The sequence below is a fragment of the Mustelus asterias genome, chromosome 1, assembly GCF_964213995.1.
Source record: "Mustelus asterias chromosome 1, sMusAst1.hap1.1, whole genome shotgun sequence".
NCBI lineage: Eukaryota > Metazoa > Chordata > Chondrichthyes > Carcharhiniformes > Triakidae > Mustelus > Mustelus asterias.
The window spans coordinates 4,178,424-4,196,012 of NC_135801.1; the positions used below are offsets into that span (position 1 = coordinate 4,178,424).

General features: G+C 46.1%; 1 protein-coding gene across 2 annotated transcripts in view; it reads left to right on the forward strand.

Moving 5' to 3' along the window:
* The first annotated feature begins 5,615 nt into the window (after nt 1-5,615).
* arhgef38 (Rho guanine nucleotide exchange factor (GEF) 38) overlaps nt 5,616-17,589 on the forward strand; it is a 97,520-nt gene continuing 85,546 nt past the window's right edge. For both annotated transcript variants that reach the window (XR_013496644.1, XM_078206746.1), the window contains exon 1: nt 5,616-5,846. Coding sequence is in view for 1 of the 2 variants with exons in the window: in XM_078206746.1 (XP_078062872.1) it covers nt 5,657-5,846 (190 nt within the window). In the remaining variant the exon portion in view is untranslated. The remainder of the gene's footprint in view (nt 5,847-17,589) is intronic.

Consider the following 17,589-nt stretch of genomic DNA (forward strand, 5'->3'; position numbering starts at 1 on the left):
AAATATAAACAGATATAGAACATCACGTTCAAATTAAACAAAATCTTGCACTAGTTCTATGTAGTTCATAGAATCATAGAATCCCTACACTGCAGAAGGAAGCCTTTCGGCCCATCGAGTCTGCACCGACCACAATCCCACCCAGGCCCTATTCCCATAACCCCACATATTTACCCTGCTAATCCCTGAAACTAGGGTCAATTTATGATGGCCAATCAACTTAACCCGCACATCTTTGGAGTATGTTCTATGTAGTATGGGTAGCACAGTGGCAGTGATTAACACTGCTGCCTCACAGCGCCAGGGATCCGGGTTCGATTCCCGGCTTGGGTCACTGTCTGTGTAGAGTCTGCACATTCTCCCCGTGTCTGCGTGGGGCTCCTCCAGTTTCCTCCCACAATCTGAAAGACGTGCTGGTTAGGGACATTGCCCGTGCTAAATTCTCCCTTAATGTACCCCAACAGGCGCCAGAGTGTGGCAACTAGGGGACTTTCACAGTAACTTCACTGCAGTGTTAATGTAAGCCTACTTGTGACACTAATAAAGAAACTTTTAAAAGTTTTTAGTTACTTATGTCACTGTTGGCAACATCTTGTATTTATATAGCACTGTTAACACTGTCAAACATCCCAAAGTGCTTCACAGGAGCAATCATCACACAATATTTGACACTGTGCCACGTGAGGAGATATTAGGTGCGTGACTGGAAGCTTGACCAATGAGGTGGATTGTAAGGGACATCTTAAAGGAGGATGCTGAGAGGTTTTGGGAGGGAACTCTGGAGTCTGGGGTGCAGGCAGCAGGAGGCAACATTGCTGCCTCACATGACCATAAGATGAGCTTCTGAACACATAACCCTGCCATCACTAAGATCATTTAGTAGCCTAATCCATCATGCAAACCAGCCTCCCATCCATTGACTCTGTCTACACTTCCCGCTGCCTCGGCAAAGCAGCCAGCATAATTAAGGACCCCACGCACCCCGGACATTCTCTCTTCCACCTTTATCGATCGGGAAAAAGATACAAAAGTCTGAGGTCACGTACCAACTGACTCAAGAACAGCTTCTTTCCTGCTGCTGTCAGACTTTTGAATGGACCTACCTTGCATTACGTTGATCTTTCTCTGCACCCTAGCTATGACTGTAACACTACATTCTGCACTCTCTCATTTCCTTCTCGATGAACGGTATGCTTTGTCTATATGGCGCGCAAGAAACAATACTTTTCACTGTATGTTAATACATGTGACAATAATAAATCAAATCAAATCAACTGGTTTGCACCCTCTGATTGTCACCAGCACCCCACTCTACCCCCTCCCCCCCCCCCCCCCCCCCAACCCCACCTCTGCCTCAGTTCAACTGCTACTGAAACCCTCATTTATGCCTTCATTGCCTCTAGGCTCATGCAGCACACTCCTGGCTACTCTCCCACATTCTATCCTCCGTACGTTTGAGGTCATCCCAGAACTCAGCTGCCCCAGTGTTTGCCTGCAGCAACTCTGTCTTTCTCTCTTTGTTGACCTACACTAGGTCCTGGCTGAGCAACATTTTAAAACTCTCATCTCCTTTTCAAATCCCTCAATGGTCTCGTTTCTTCTCCAGCCTCACAACCCTTCAAGATATCTGTGATTCTCCAATTCTGCCCTCTTAAGCACCCCCAGTGTTAATACTTGCACCAATAGTGGCCGTGTCTTAGATTATCTGGGAATTTACCCCCCCCCCCCGCATGCCTCTCTGCCTCTCTACCTAAAAAAAGGGGCAACATGGACAAGTTGGGCCAAAGGGTCTGTTTCCATGCTGCAAACCTCTATGACTCTACCTCACTTTCCAAAGGAACAAAGAAACAAAGAACAATACAGCACAGGAACAGGCCCTTCGGCCCTCCAAGCCTGCACCGATCATGTGTTCCTAACTAGACCATCCGTTTGTATCCTTCTATTCCCAGTCCGTTCATGTGGCTATCTAGATAAGTCTTAAATGATCCTAGCGTGTCTGCCTCAACCACCTTGCTTGGCAGTGCATTCCAGGCCCCCACCACCCTCTGTGTAAAATACGTCCCCCGCATATCCGTATTGAACCTTGCCCCCCTCACCTTGAACTTGTGACCCCTTGTGTTTGTCATTTCTGACCTGGGAAAAAGCTTCCCACTGTTCACCCTATCTATGCCCTTCATAATTTTATAAACTTCTATTAGGTCGCCCCTCAACCTCCGTCTTTCCAGGGAGAACAACCCTAGTTTACTCAATCTCACCTCATAGCTAATACCCTCCATACCAGGCAACATCCTGGTAAACCTTCTCTGTACTCTCTCCAAAGCCTCCACGTGCTTCTGGTAGTGTGGCGACCAGAACTGGACGCAGGCTTCCAAATGTGGCCTAACCAACATTCTATATAACTGCAACATCATATGCCAACTTTTATACTCTATGCCCCGTCCAATAAAGGCAAGCATGCCATATGCCTTCTTCACCACCTTTTCCACCTGTGCTGCCACCTTTAAGGATCTGTGTACTTGCACACCCAGATCCCTCTGTCTGTCTATACTCCTGATGGTTCTGCCATTTATTGTATATCTCCCCCTTCATTAGATCTACCAAAATGCATCACTTCGCATTTATCTGGATTAAATTCCATCTGCCATTTCTCCGCCCAATTATCCAGCCTATCTATATCCTGCTGTATTCTCTGACAATGTTCATCACTATCCGCAACTCCAGCAATCTTTGTGTCGTCCGCAAACTTACTAATCATACCAGCTACATCTTCTTCCAAATCATTTATATATATATCGCAAACAGCAGAGGTCCCAGTTCAGAGCCCTGTGGAACACCACTAGTCACAGACCTCCAATCAGAAAAAGACCCCTCCACTGCTACCCTCTGTCTTCTATGGCCAAGCCAGTTCTGTACCCATCTAGCTAGTTCACCTTTGATCCCATGAGATTTAACCTTTTGCACCAGCCTGCCATGAGGGACCTTGTCAAATGCTTTACTAAAATCCATGTAGACGACATCCACGGCCCTTTCCTCGTCAATCATTTTTGTCACTTCCTCAAAAAACTCAACCAAATTTGTGAGGCAATTTCCACCTCTAAGACACTTCTTTTTGTCACCTGCCCTGATATCTCTTTCGCGGGTCGACATTAGACTTTGTTTTCTAACACTCCTGTGAAGTGTCTTGGGACATTTCATGACTTTAAAGATACAATATAAATATAAATTGTTGTTGTTAAATGGGAGATTTTGATTTGATTCGATTTATTATTGTCACATGTATTAGTATACAGTGAAAAGCATTGTTTCTTGCGCATACAGACAAAGCATACCGTTCATAGAGAAGGAAAGGAGAGAGTGCAGAATGTAGTGTTACAGTCATAGCTAGGGTCTCGAGAAAGATCAACTTAATGCAAGGTAGGTTCATTCAAAAGTCTGATGGCAGCAGGGAAGAAGTATTGTTAGAGAGTTTAAAAGAGTTAGAATGAAGTTTTAGAAGCACAGAACAAGAGTAAAAGATAGAATTAGAAGGTATGCTGGGCACAGCTTGCAAGAAGTCACCTCACTCCAGTGCCATCTTGGAATGTATTGGTAAAGTATTGGGATACAGTGAAAAGTATTGTTTCTTGCGCTCTATCATAGGATTGGGGTGGCACGGTAGCACAGTGGTTAGCACTGCTGCTTCACAGCTCCAGGGACCTGGGTTCGATTCCCGGCTTGGGTCACTGTCTGTGTGGAGTTTGCATATTCTCCTCGTGTCTGCGTGGGTTTCCTCCGGGTGCTCCGGTTTCCTCCCACAGTCCAAAGATGTGCGGGTTAGGTTGATTGGCCATGTTAAAATTGCCCCTTAGAGTCCTGAGATGCGTAGGTTAGAGAGATTAGCGGGTAAATATGTAGGGATATGGGAGTAGGGCCTGGGTGGGATTGTGGTCGGTGCAGACTCGATGGGCCGAATGGCCTCCTTCTGCACTGTAGGGTTTCTATGATTTCTAGGATCCTACAGTGCAGAAGGAGGCCATTCAGCACATCGAGTCTGCACCGAACACAACCCCACCCAGGCCTTATCCCCATAATCCCATGCATTTACCATAGCTAGTTCCCCTGACACTAAGGGGCAATTTAGCATGGCCAATCAACCTAACCCGCACATCTTTGGACTGTGGGAGGAAACTGGAACACCTGGAGGGAACCCACGCAGACACGGGGAGAATGTGTAAATTCCACACAGACAATGACCCAATTCGGGAATCGAACCTGGGTTCCTGGCGTTCTGAGGCAGCAGTGCTAACAACTGTGTCACCATGTCATCGTATATAGACAAAGCATACCGTTCATAGAGAAGGAAAGGAGAGAGTTAAGTCAGTAAATTGCTCCTTTTTACCTTTTGTTTGCAGACGTGCGTGCATGACCCTTTGAAACAAGAAAAAAACTGAATAAAATAAAGAGACATGCAATCAAAAGTTTTCTGTCTTGTACCCATCAGAACAGATGCAAGTATACTGAATGGGTGCAAGGTGATGGGTTTCAGAATTTTTTTCTCTCTTTTCTCCAATATTCAAGAACATTCACCGATATTTGAGCAATAACTGATGGAAGTTACTATATAGAGAGGCGTACGTTATATAAAATGAGCTCTGAAAACAATTCCTCAGTGTTTAAATGTCCACCTCCACCTTCTCCAGGGCAATTAGGGAGGGCAATTAATGTGTGTATAGCCAGCAACGCCCACATCCTATCAACAAACCGAAACAATCTGTGAAAATCTACAACCAGGTGATGTTTCCCACATTTGACCCTGACCACAAGGTTCAGAGTCTTGGAGCAACCACCATCAAGCCCATCAAGTCATGCAGCTCCAAGAGAGGCCATTTGACCCATCGTGCCTGTGCAAGCTCTTTGAAAGAGCTATCCAATTAGTTCCACCCGCCCTGCTGCTTCCATAGCCCTGCACTTTCATCCCTTTCTGAAAGTTTAAAGTTTATTTATTCGTGTCACAAGTAAGGCTTATTAACACTGCAATGAAGTTACTGTGAAAATCCACTAGTCGCTGCACTCCGGTGCCTGTTCGGGTAACACTGAGGTAGAATTTAGCACGGCCAATGCGCCCTAACCAGCACGTCCTTCGGACCGTGGGAAGAAACCGGAGCATCCGGAGGGAAACCCACGCAGACACGGGGAGAACGTGCAAACTCCACACAGACAGTGACCCAAGCCGGGAATTGAACCCGGGTCCCTGGCGCTGTGAGGCAGCAGTGCTAACCACTGTGCCACCCATTTCTCAGGATTTATCCAATTCCCTCTGTCACTGTAACAAAGTGTTTCCGCTGTCCTTTCAGTGATCACAACAACTGAGTAAAAACATTTTTCCCTCTAATTCCCTGCGTCTGTGTCTGATCCTGCGCTGGAAACAAGTTCTCTTTCTTCAACCCTCTGAAACTCCCTCTGGGATTGGGCGCCCGCTTCCAGGAACACATTCCCTTTAAATGCAATGTGAGCGATGCTAATTTCCACAGTGAGCTTTGCAGCGAGCGGGCTGTGCCGGTGTTAAAGGCAGGGAAGGAGCAGCGCTGGGCACAGGTTACACACACAGTGGGTGGAGTCTCTGCGCTGCCGCAGGTAAACCAGCCCCAGCTCCAGCCACTCAGTCAGCGGCACAGCCATGGGCAGCAAGGAGCCCCCCAGCGCTCCCACTGCCAAGCGCAAGAACCTGGGCTTCTTCAAACCCAGGCTCTACATCCTGGAGCGGCGCCGCACCGACACCATCATCGATGAAGCCCCCGAGGAGGAGAAAGGAGGCACCCTCCGGAGGAGCCAGTCAGACCGCACAGAGTACAGCCACAAGCTGAAAGGTCAGGGGGGATAGAGGGGAGGATAGAGGTTGGGGGGATGGAGGGAGGATGGAGGGAGAGGGGGATAGAGGGGTGGGGAGGGGGCTAGAGGAAAGAAGATTCAGGACAGAGTCAACCAAACACATTTTAAATCCTCCCTCCCTGCAGTGGCTCAGTTGCAGTCTCTCTTCATCTCTGTGTTTCAAGGTCATGTGTTAGGGTGGCACGGTGGCACAGTGGTTAGCGCTGCTGCCTCACAGCGCCAGGGACCCGGGTTCAATTCCCGGCTTGGGTCACTGTCTGTGTGGAGTTTGCACGTTCTCCCCGTGTCTGCGTGGGTTTCCTCCGGGTGCTCCGGTTTCCTCCCACAGTCCGAAAGACATATTGGTTTGGTGGATTGTCCATGCTAAATTCTCCCTTAGTGTACCCGAACAGGTGCCGGAGTGTGGATTTTCACAGTAACTTCATTGCAGTGCTAATGTAAGCCTACTTGTGACACTAATAAATAAACTTTAAATTAATGTGCAAACTCCACACAGACAGTGACCCAAGCCGGGAATCGAACCCGGGTCCCTGGCGCTGTGAGGCAGCAGCGCTAACCACTGTGCCACTTAGGCAGAGCCCGCAGTCCACTCCCCCAGCTTCCAATCTGTTGAAGTTGATGTAACAAAGTTCCAGTGAGTTTAATAAGTTCTCGGTGAGGAACTGCAGCATTATCTGGGATGAGTACAGTTTCCACACCCACATCGAGTGTAGGAAGGGGTCAAATCTTGGAGCTGACTTCCATAAGTTTTAAGTTTACAACTTTATTTATCCTTGTCATAAGTAGGCTTACATTAACACTGCAGTGAAGTTACTGTGAAAATCCCCTCGTTGCCCTGTCCCTGGCACTGTGAGGCAGCAGTGCTAACCACTGTGCCACCGTGCCGCCCCACTGTGCCACCGTGCCGCCCCACTGTGCCACCGTGCCACCCCACTGTGCCACCGTGCCACCCCATGTCTCCCCGTGTTTGTGTGCGTTTCCTCCAACAGTCCAAAGATGGTCAGGTGGATTGGCCATGATAAATCCCTCCTAGTGTCCAAAGATATGTAGATTAGGGGGATTAGCCATGGTAAATGCACGGGGTTTTTGATTTGATTTATGATTGTCACATGTATTAGTATACAGTGAAAAGTATTGTTTCTTGCACGATATACAGCAGATGGGGTTGGTGGGCTGGGTAAAGATGCTATTTTGGAGAGTTGGTGCAGATCTGATGGGCCGAATGGCCTCCTTCTGCATTGTAGAGATTCTGTGGTAAGGTGGAGATATTGAAACCCAACTCTTTTGGGTGAGATGAAGGATAGTATATGGCCAGGCAGCACTGAGCAACATCACGTTTGAGTTTCAGTGGCAGTGTGATGTCAGATACACAAGGCATACGTACCTGTGATTGGCTCATTGAATCAAACAGCATGTTTCTTTGCTTGTTATTAATAGGCTGATATCATTGGACAGATTGCAGACTAACCACACTTGCAAAACGCTGATTGGGCAGCACTTGTTGAACAATGCTGAGTGTGCCAATAACTACACTAACAAAATAATCTATCAAACTCATAGTCTGGCTCACTTACACTTGCTGGAAGTGACACACATTCATAGGCAGGAACTCATTTTCTGCAAGCAAAAGGAATATGTTCAAAGTCTCATCAAGTTTTTGAATTACCTGGGAGCTTGGAGAGCCTATAGCTCCCCATGGCTTTCTCCATAGCAATGCCTTGGCCAGTGAGAGTCAACTTGTCAACCAATCAGCACCTTTTTCTTCTGCAGTATTGATTGTGATTGTTTGAAATTTGGCAATTTGCATTTGTCCTGATGAGTGCAAGATTTAAAACTTCAGCAGCATGTCTCTCTTGTCAGTGATGTTCAAGCTATGGAATATTCTAACTTGCACCAGTCCTGCTCCCCCTTTACCTCTTGTGCACATGGACCTACACTGGGTCTTCTCTTGGTCCATTAACACCTCAATTTCAAACCTCCAATCCTCGTATACAGATTGTTCTTGGGCCTCGCATGTCCCTACCTCTAGAACCTCCTCAACCCAAAACCCTCTGAGATGGGACGGCACGATAGCACAGCAGCTAGCATTGCTGCCTCACAGAGCCAGGGACTCGGGTTCAATTCCCGGCTTGGGTCACTGTCTGTGTGGAGTTTGCACGTTCTCCCCGTGTCTGCATGGGTTTCCTCCGGGTGCTCTGGTTTCCTCCCACAGTCCAAAGATGTTTGGGTTAGGTGGATTGGCCATGCTAAATTGCCCCTTAGTGTCGGGGTAAATGCATGGGGTTGTGGGGATAGGGCCTGGCTGGGATTGTGATCGGTGTAGACTCGATGGGCCGAATGGCCTCATACTGCACTGTAGGAATTCTATGATTCAATGATATCTGTGCTGCTTCAATACTGGCATCCCTGATTTCTACCACTGCATCATTAGCAGCCACACCCTCAGCTGCCAGGGCCCTAAACTCTGGAATTCCCTCCCTAAATCTCCCATCAACAACAACCGTCTTTTGTCTTTAAAACCCTTAGTCGCTTCGCCTATATTTGTGGCTTGTAATGTTCCTGTGGAGCACCTTGAGATGTTTGATTATGTTAAGTGCAGCTTGTTATTTGTCATGCTGGTCCCCGGTTACAGTGAGAACCTTCTGATTGTCTATTCAAACAGGATAAATAAGGGCTCCCACAGCACTGCTGAAGAACAGGCGTTCTTCCAATTGGCCGACTAATATTCCTTGCCATATAAAAATGTGAGACTGCGCATTACTCTAGAGTGTTAGAAGGATGAGGGGGGATCTTATTGAAACTTACAGGATACTGCGAGACCTGGATAGAGTGGACGTGGAGAGGATGTTTCCACTAGTGGGAAAAACTAGAACCAGGGGGCACAACCTCAGGCTAAAGGGACGATCCTTTAAAACAGAGATGAGGAGGAATTTCTTCAGCTAGAGAGTGATGAATCTGTGGAACTCTTTGCCGCAGAAGGCTGTGGAGGCCGGGTCATTGAGTGTCTTTAAGATAGAGATAGATAGGTTCTTGATCAATAAGGAGATCAGGGGTTATGGGGAAAAGGCAGGAAAATGGGGATGAGAAAAATATCAGACCTGATTGAATGGTGGAGCAGACTCGATGGGCCGAGTGGCCTAATTCTGCTCCTATGTCTTATGGTCTTGGTGATTTGGGTTTCAAAATTGATGCTTTTGGTTGTGATGTTTTCCAGATATAATGAAGCATGATATAAATGCGAGTTTTTTGTTTTAAAAGATATGAAGTTTGAGTTTATATTACTGAAAAGATTTAGTAACAGTGGAATCTACAGTAACTGATGGGGTTATTAAACCTTATCTAGAGTGTTCAGGGTTGTCTTAAAGGCAGGACAGTACTTGCATGCATTAATGATCTTTAATACCATAATTTTAATCTTTAGCTTTAGTTTTAAAAACCTCAAATTGTTCCTTAAAATCTATTTGGTATTGACATTTGGAAAGTGGTTTATGATTCAGGTTGTGGTGTCTGCTACAACTGGTTCTGATTTCTCTCAGCTTCGTGTATGCACTTGACTGAATGTCAGCTGTTTAATGCAGCCCATTAGCAGTGCAGCGACGACCTACCTGAAGCATTTGAAGGGAGTTTTAATTGTTTGCTGTGTCTGTCATTCCTCCTTTTCGAGATGGGCGAGAGCTGGATTTCTACAGGTGCGCAAGGCTATGATTCCGTCAACTGTAGCCGGCTTACCTGTTGGCACAATCGAGGGTTAAACATGACCTCATTCCTGGATGAATCATTGTGTAATCAGAGCCTTGACTTGGCTCAGGTATATCTCATATCATAAGCATAATGTGATCTACCTGAGCCAACAGGTGCATAGCTGGAGACATGATGTAATGTGTTAACAGTTCCTGGTGAACAGGTGAGTTGCTGCATTCTCCGAAGCTCAAAGAGCTGATGAGGAAGCAGCAGCACTCATGGTTTGACAGGCAGTGCAGACATTTTATGATCATGAAGTGTTTGCATTATTCAGAATATTCCAGGATGGAATTTCCCCGCAGTTATCATGTTGGCTTCAATTCATTATTTTTTTATACAGGCTAAAGTTATAAAATTAGGTACCTATTAGCTTAACATTTTATTTTAAATAATGTGAATGAAATGAATTGTATTTGGAATCACAGGGAACTGTTTAAAAAAAATCAGATAAAATAATAAACAATCCTCCATTTAACCAAAGTAATACCAATGTCTGTTTGTCAAGGTCAACCCTTTTGGACAATCTCCTTCCCAGTTGCTGTTCTCTAGAAACATCTGTCCCACACTGGGTGGGTGTAAATTCATTCCTCCCTCTATCCCTCGCTCAGAGCACAGAATCAGCCCCATTTAAATACACGGGGTGGTATTTTTTCAAAACTTGTTCCAACTAAAGACAATGTGCAAACTCCACACTGTCCGTGCGGAGTCTGCACATTCTCCCCGTGTCTGCGTGAGTTTCCTCCGGGTGCTCCGATTTCCTCCCACAGTCCAAAGATGTGCGGGTTAGGTTGATTGGCCATGCTAAATTGAGCCTAGTGTCAGGGGGATTAACAGGGTAAATATGAGGGGTTACGGGAATAGGGCCTGGGTGGAATTGTGGTCGGAGCAGACTCGGTGGGCTGAATGGCCTCCTTCTGCACTGTAGTGATTCTGTGATTCTATAAAGCAAACTAGGCTTCATCATATCAGTGATCTACATTTATATAGCACCCCAATATAGTAAAACATCCCAAGGTGGCTTCACAGGAGTGATTATCAGATGGATTTTGACATGTTGTAGAGAAAGGGACAGGGAAGGTTGTGGAGGGGTTTGAGTATAAGGGTGCAAATGTTAAGATTGAGGTGTTACTGGACCGGGAACCAATGTATGTCTCTGAGGGAGGGGTGAATGGGACAGTGCGATCGAGGTAGCAGAGTTTTGGATTAGCTTAGGTTTATGGGAGACTACCAGGACAGCAGTAAAATAGGCAAGATGAAGATTTCTGCAGCTGAACAGCTGAGGCATGGTGATGTTACAGAGCTTTTAGACAGACAGGGTCTGATAGCTATTGGAATTCTGAGCTTGTGTCAGGTTTTTTTTATCCATTGGTAGGACATGGGCGTCGCTAGCTGGCCAGCATTTATTGCCCATCCCTAGTCACCCTGAATGGTTTGCTAGGCCGTCTCAGAGATGGTCTTGAGAGAGTGTCAACTGCATTGCTGTGGCTCTAACACCACATGTAGGCCAGACCAGGTAAGGACGGCAGATTTCCTTTCCTGAAGGACATTAGTGAACCAGATGGGTTTTTCAAACAATAGTTTCATGGTCATCAGTAGATTCTTAATTCCAAGTATTTTTTTATTGAATTCAAATTCCACCATCTGCCATGGTGGGATTCGAACCCAAATTCTCAGAACATTAGCTGAGTTCTGGATTAATAGTCTAGCGATAATACCACTAGGCCGTCACCTCCCCTATTTGGATTGAGCGTCCAAAGACCATAAGACATAGGAGCAGAATTAGGCCACTCAGCCCATCGAGTCTGCTCTGCCATTCAATCATGGCTGATATTTTTCTCATCCCCATTCTCCTGCCTTTCCCCTGATCCCCTTATTAATCAAGAACCTATCTATCTCTGTCTTAAAGACACTCAATGACCTGGCCTCCACAGCCTTCTGTGTTAAAGAGTTCCACAGATTCACCACTCTCTGGCTGAAGAAATTCCTCCTCATCTCTGTTTCAAAGGATCATCCCTTTAGCCTGAGGTTGTGCCCTCTGGTTCTAGTTTTTCCTCCTAGTGGAAACATCCTCTCCACGTCCACTCTATCCAGGCCTCGCAGTACCCTGTAAGTTTCAATAAGATCCTCCCTCATCCTTCTAAACTCCAACGAGTACAGACCCAGAATCCTCAATCGTTCCTCATACGACAAGCTCTTCATTCTAGGGTCTGTAGAATATGTAAGCAAAACAGGGCATGACATTTCCTGCATTGATATGTGTGTTCCAATCATTTGGTGATCTTCAGAATGAATCAGTTTTAAAGTTAAAGTTTATTTATTAGTGTCACGAATAAGCTTACATTAACACTGCAATGAAGTTACTGTGAAAATCCCCCAGTCGTCACACTCCGGCGCCTGTTCGGGTACACTGAGGGAGAATTTATCACTGCCATTTGTCCCTGTGTCTGCGTGGATTTCCTCTGGGTGCTCTGGTTTACTCCCACAGTCCAAAGATGTGCGGGTTAGGTTGATTGGCCATGCTAAATTGAGCCTAGTGTCAGGGGGATGAGCAGGGTAAATATGTGGAGTTTCAGGAATAGGGCTTGGGTGGGATTGTGGTTGGTGCAGACTCGATGGGTCGAATGGCCTCCTTCTGCACTGTAGGGATTCTGTTCTATTCTATTCAATGCACCTAACCAGCATGTCTTTCGGGCTGTGGGAGGAAACCGGAGCACCCAGAGGAAACCCACGCAGACACGGGAAGAACGGGCAGATTCCACACAGAGTGACCCGAGTCGGGAATCGAACCCGTATCCCTGGCGCTGTGAGGCGGCAGTGCTAACCACTGTGCCGCCCCCAATCAGACTGTCAATGTCAAGACAAGGTCCATGATTATTTGGTTTTTGTGAGAAAATTGGGGGAGATCCACAATTAAATTTTCCAACTCTAGATTTCCAAGTGATGAAATTACAATTCAACTTGTTCAGACAGGGCAGGATGATAACTTTGATGACAACTCCTGTCCGAGATATTCAATGTTTGAACAATCAGCTGTAGTTTATCTAGATCTTAGAGCTTAGCAGAGGGGTCAATAACCAGGGGGGCGGAGGTTTAAGGCCGGGGTAGGAGATTTAGAGGAGATTTGGGGAAAAACGTTTTCACCCAGAGGGTGATGAGAATCTGGAAACCACTGCCTGAAAGGATGATAGAGGTGGGAACCCGCATTTAAGGAGCATTTAGATGAGCACTCGAAACACCCGAGCATGTAAAGATACGGACCCGGTGCTGGAAAATGGAATTGGAATAGATAGGTGTCTGATGGTTGACGCAGGCATGATGGGCCGAAGGGCCCCTTTCGATGCTGTAAAGCTCCTATTGACTTTATAACTCTAAATAGCTTTTAACTCAAACAAACTGTTTCCTTGGAGCTGCAATGACTCATGTCTAGTTTGTTGCTCATTCCCTGCGTGGTTTGTGTGTCAACCACATTGTTCATAACCCAACCCAAAGGAAGAGATGAATGGTTCGCACCACGGACTCATTCATTCTCACTGTGGAGCCTTTTTATTTGATTTTGATTTGATTTATTATTGTCACATGTATTACCATACAGTGAAAAGTATTGTTTCTTGCGCGCTATACAGACAAAGCATACCGTTCATAGAGAAGGAAACAAGAGAGTGCAGAATGTGGTGTTACAGTTATAGCTAGGGTGTAGAGAAAGATCAACTTCATATGAGGTAGGACCATTCAAAAGTCTGACAGCAGCAGGGAAGAAGCTGTTCTTGGGTCAGTTGGTATGTGACCTCAGATTTTTGTATCTTTTTCCCGACGGAAGAAGGTGGAAGAGAGAATGTCCGGGGTGCGTGGGGTCCTTGATTATGCTGGCTGCTTTGCCGAGGCAGCGGGAAGTGTAGATAGAGTCAATGGATGGGAGGCTGTTTTGCGTAATGGACTGGGCTACATTCACGACCCTTTGTAGTTTCTTGCGAGCAGGAGCCATACCAAGCTGTGATACATCCGGAAAGAACCTTATTCAACAAGGTGCCGGCACTTTCTTCCTGTCCCTGATTCCTCCATCGCTGGTTACCTGGCCAAGACCTGCCAGAGGGCTCCCCATATACCCCACCCCACCCCCCTCTTGCAACCCTCCAATAAACATGACCTTAATTTGTCATGAACACATTGCTGGGAATAACATCCTGTGCCTCTTTGGCCAAGCTTTGGTCACCTGTCTTAATAATTCCTCATGTAGCTTAGTATCCAATTCTGCTGGGAATTTTCCCATGAAACATCTTGGGATAAGGCACTATATAACGTTAGGTCATTGTATATAAAGATATTTTACTATATTGAAGGCACTAAATATAAAGGCATCGAGCTTTGTAATTGTTAATTAAATTGAAAATGAAGTCCAGAGGCTGAACTTTAGGAGAGTTATTCCCGCTACTCCAGAAACACATCTTCTCCCACCCGGAAACAAAGTGTGAAGGATGATTCCGTCACTAAATTGCTGTTAATAAGAGCACGTTCAGACAGAAGGGTTTTTTTTCCTGATTATTTTCGATGGGCGTTCCCTGACAGTGACACATCCTCAATTTAACAGATTTGGATCCTTTGCAAGTAAAATGAGCTGGACAGAATTTTCAATCATGTTTCCCCTGTTAGCAACAATAAAAGTCATTCCTCATTCAAAGCGATCTGTTGGAGAGCAGAGCAGTCTATTAACCACAAGGGAAAAGTATTAACTAACTCATGTTCAGCATGATGGATTGGTGAGGTGTAGCGCATTAGACAGTAAATGCAAGCTAACTGACAGCCTCTGACCAATAGCTCTCATGAGCACCATTGATACAGGCATGTTTTACAATGGATGACAACCTAAGAACATAAGCATTCTTTCTGGTTGTATCACAGCTTGGTATGGGCTCCTGCTCTGCCCACGACCGCAAGGAACTACAAAAGGCCCTGGATGTAGCCCAATCCATCACACAAACCAGCCTCCCATCCATTGACTCTGTCTACACTTCCTGCTGCCTCGGCAAAGCAACCAGCATAATCAAGGACCCCCACACACCCCGGACATTCTCTCTTCCACCTTCTTCTGTCAGGAAAAAGATACAAAAGCCTGAGGTCATGTACCAACCGACTCACGAACAGTTCCTTCCCTGCTGCCATCAGACTTTTGAACGGACCTACCTCACATTAAGTTGATCTGTCTCTACACCCTAGCTATGACTGTAACACTACATTCTGCACTCTCGTTTCCTTCTCTATGAATGGTATGCTTTGTCTGTATAGTGCGCAAGAAACAATACTTTTCACTATATCTCAATACATGTGACAATAATAAATCAAATCAAATAAGGAGCAAGCCAGGTTGACCCTCGAGTCTTCGCTACCATTTCATGGGATGATGGTTCAATTCCACTTCCCCAATCTATGCCCACATCCCTTGATTCACCAGAGTCCAAATCAATCTCAGCCCTGTATAAACTCACAGAGATTCACAGCTCTCTGGGTGAAGAGATTTCTCCTTATCTCAGTCCCAAATGGGCAAACACTTATCCTGAGATTATGACCCCTAGTTTTAGACTCCCGTTAGGAGGAAACAGCCTCTCAGCATCTCCACTGCCCCAAGTCCTCAAAGAATCTTAAATGTATCAATTAGATCATCTCTCATTTTTCTCAATTCTGCCTTCTGGGTTAATAGCTGTTACCTCTAGCAATGTTCAAAGCCTCAGAATCAATAGAAACTTTTATTATGATCCTAGATTATTTCATTTGAATCTCTCAGTTATGAGAGATGTAATTATAATCATACTTGCCTGAATGAGGACAGATTGGGCTGTAACTTCTGAGCTCCCAACATTGGATTTGGGAGTATAGAGTCATAGAAACCCTACAGTGCAGAAGGAGGCCATTCGGCCCATCGAGTCTGCACCGACCACAATCCCACCCAGGCCCTACCCCCACATATTTACCCACTAATCCCTCGAACCTACGCATCTCAGGACTCTAAGGGGCAATTTTTAACCTGGCCAATCAACCTAACCCACACATCTTTGGACTGTGGGAGGAAACCGGAGCACCCGGAGGAAACCCACGCAGACACGAGGAGAATGTGCAAACTCCACACAGACAGTGCCCCGAGCCGGGAATCGAACCCGGGACCCTGGAGCTGTGAAGCAGCAGTGCTAACCACTGTGCTACCGTGCCACCCTAAGAGCAGAGGGGAAAGTGGGGAAATCCTTCATGGAACGTCATGGGACAGGGTTTGCTCTGCAATTGCCCAGAATTTCAAACTTCCTCTCGGCAATTGCCCTGCGCAAGGAAGCATCTGGAAATGCTATTCAAATTGTAGATTTCAGATGGTTCTGACAGAGTTACAGCAAAAGTCACTCAGAAAAGATTAACAGAATTAAAACCTCCAACTTCTGGGTAACTATAATAAAGACACAGATCGACCCCTTCCCTTGGGACTCACCCCACACTCCTGACCCCCCCCGAGGACTCCTTCCCACCCCCGACAAATCAACCCCCACAACATTCCCCCCCACCCTGACTACCCCATGGGATTCTGGTCCCCCCCCACCGACCCCCCGACTTGTAATCCTCCCGGCCTCTGGCCCAACCTCCAACCCTTGCAACCTCCAATTTCCCCTCACCCTCAAACCCTATCCAATTGCCTTCTCCATGGTCTATCAATTTCAGCGGGACCGTTAACATTCCCGGTTTCCAGCAGCCAGTTCTGTAAAAACGGGATGCATCTTTTCTCAGTCCGATGGAGCTGGACGGTGACGCTGGGCTTTGGGGACAGGGGAACCACCTGGATCTCACCCAGCCGGAGTCAGAATGTTGGGTGGCACAATGCTTAGCTCTGTTGCCTCACAGCGCCAGGGACCCAGGTTCAATTCCCGGTTTGGGTCACTGTCTGTGCGGAGTCTGCACGTTCTCCCTGTGTCTGTGTGGGTTTCCTCCGGGTGCTCCAGTTTCTTCCCACAGTCCGAAAGAAGTGCTGGTTAGGTGCATTGGCCGTGCTAAATTCTCCCTCAGTGTTACCCGAACAGGCACCGGAGTGTGGAGACTCGAGGATTTTCACAGTAGCTTCATTGCAGTGTGAATGTTTTAATTTGATTTGATTTATTATTGTCACATGTATTAACATAAGTGAAAAGTATTGTTTCTTGCGCGCTATACAGACAAAACATACCGTTCATAGAGAAGGAAATGAGAGCGTGCAGAATGTAGTGTTACAGTCATAGCTAGGGTGTAGAGAAAGATCAACTTAATGCGAGATGGGCCCATTCAAAAGTCTGACAGCAGCAGGGAAGAAGCTATTCTTGAGTCAGTTGATACGTGACCTCAGACTTTTGTACCTTTTTCCCGAAGGAAGAAGGTGGAAGAGAGAATGTCCGAGGTGCGTAGGGTCCTTAATTATACTGGCTGCTTTGCCGAGCCAGCGGAAAGTGTAGACAGAGTCAATGGATGGGAGAATGTAAGCCGATTGTGACACTATTTAATAGAATAAAGAGAATAAACTATACTGAGATTTTTCAGCATTTTCTGTTTTTAATATTTATGTCGGATAGTGACTTGAGATTATGACCCTGGGTGAAGATATTGCAAAAATATTCTTTATTTATAAAATATCTGAAAGAACATTAGAAACATTTCAAAGTGGCGATCACACACAGTGCAATAATATTCCAGTTTCCCTAAATACATCACGTTTCAGTCCGAGGGCCTTCAATACAATCAAATATACATTAGACATTTCAAAATAGTCCTTACCAATGATGTGGAGGTATTTAAGTTCTCTACATAGATCAAGTTGCACTCTGAGGTGTCTCAATACAATATGATACATGTAACATTCACTGTGTATAGTCAATGTGAGTCATTCAGCCCGAGGGGGTTCTGTACAATTCCACTGCCCTCAGTACACTGTGACTGCAAGGTCTCACACAGCGATCGTCCCCCCTGGTGCCTCTGTGACAG